Source organism: Nicotiana tabacum, chromosome 2 (assembly GCF_000715075.1).
Source record: "Nicotiana tabacum cultivar K326 chromosome 2, ASM71507v2, whole genome shotgun sequence".
Lineage (NCBI taxonomy): Eukaryota > Viridiplantae > Streptophyta > Magnoliopsida > Solanales > Solanaceae > Nicotiana > Nicotiana tabacum.
In genome coordinates this window covers 386,176-387,635 of record NC_134081.1, presented here as the reverse complement: position 1 = coordinate 387,635, position 1,460 = coordinate 386,176, and the positions used below count along the sequence as shown (strand labels likewise).

General features: G+C 42.9%; 1 protein-coding gene across 1 annotated transcript; it reads left to right on the top strand.

Annotated features, from left to right (window-relative positions):
• Positions 1-560: 560 nt before the first annotated feature.
• LOC142173824 (uncharacterized) lies at positions 561-1,124 on the top strand. The gene has a single exon (XM_075239627.1). The coding sequence runs from the start codon at positions 561-563 to the stop codon at positions 1,122-1,124; it is 564 nt and encodes a 187-aa protein (XP_075095728.1).
• The last annotated feature ends 336 nt before the right edge of the window (positions 1,125-1,460 follow it).

Genomic DNA, 1,460 nt, shown 5'->3' with positions numbered 1-1,460 from the left:
AAATCGCATACCTCTGCCGTCGTTATGCACCCCTTCTCTTTCTCTTATGTTGTAAGCCATGCTGAGAGGTTGGAACTTTGGAACAAGTAGAACAAGGCAGATTGGAATCTGAACAAGAAGTCTCGTACCACAGGTGGTTATGGTGGTTCTTCTAGTGGAAGTAGTAGTAGGGGTTTGTCACCATCTGTTGGCAGCGCTCCATCTGGGTGGCAAGGACAAGGTTAGGGAGACTATTCTAGGCCAACTCAGAGTGCTACACCTCAAGCACGATTTTCACAGCGGGCACCTACTTGTGGCAATTGTGGAAAGGTTTATTGGGGGCAGTGTCGTAGAGAGAATCGCATTTGACATTATTGTGCCGCAAGTTGTAGAGGGATAGAGGTAGTCCTTCAGTACAGCAGGGCGGATCTACAGCTACTACGGCTGCACCTCCCCAAGTTCGGGGCACTACTACTCAGACTGGGCGAGTTGCAGGCAGTAGTGCCGCTTCTACTTTAGGTGGACAACCCCAACTCTATGGACTAGTTCCAAGAGTTGATGCATAGGCGGTCAATGCCTTCATGACAGGTATACTTACTGTTTTCGCACTTGATGCTTATGTTCTTATTGATCCCGGGTCCACATTTTCCTATGTCACCCCATATTTTGCTTTGGATTTCGGGATAGATCCAAAACAATTGCTTGAGCCTTTCTCTGTGTCTACTTCGGTTGGAGATTCTGTTATTGCTTCCCGTGTCTATAAGTGTTGTAGGATTGCAGTCCTGGATCGCGAGACTACAACAGATCTTATCGAGCTAGAGATAGTTGACTTTGATGCGATCATGGGAATGGATTGGTTATCTAAATATTATGCCACTCTTGATTGTCGTGGCAAGATAGTCAAGTTTGAATTTTCAAATGAACCAGTTCGTGTATGGATGTGCAATATTGCTGAGCCCCGGGATAGGTTTATTTCCTACCTTAAGGCGATGAAGATGATCACAAAAGGGTATTTTTATCATATGGTAACAGTTACAAATACGAATGTCGAGCAATCTACTCTTGATTCAATACCAATTGTTAATGAGTATTTGGAGGTCTGGGATGGACTGACCATTATAAGGCCCATCAAAATATTGGGCTAGCCCAGTCCAGCCCAGCCCGTCAATTACTAAAGCCCACATGGATTGGGCTGGGCTAGCCCGACCCCTCCCAGATTGATAGGTCTATAGAAAACTTCGATTTCAATTAAACATCTTCGTATAAAATGAGTACCAAGGACTAGATTAAATAAATTATTAAATACATGGACTGGGCTGGGCTAGCCCGACCCCTCCCAGATTGACAGGTCTATAGAAAACTTCGATTTCAATTAAACATCTTCGTATAAAATGAGTACCAAGGAGTAGATTAAATAAATTATTAAATTAATTTCCTGAATCATAAATAGTATTTGTCAAATAAAATAATTAATTCTCATT

Excerpts from the sequence above, each read along its gene's own strand:
- LOC142173824 (XM_075239627.1), top strand. The coding sequence starts at position 561 with ATGACAGGTATACTTACTGTTTTCGCACTTGATGCTTATGTTCTTATT.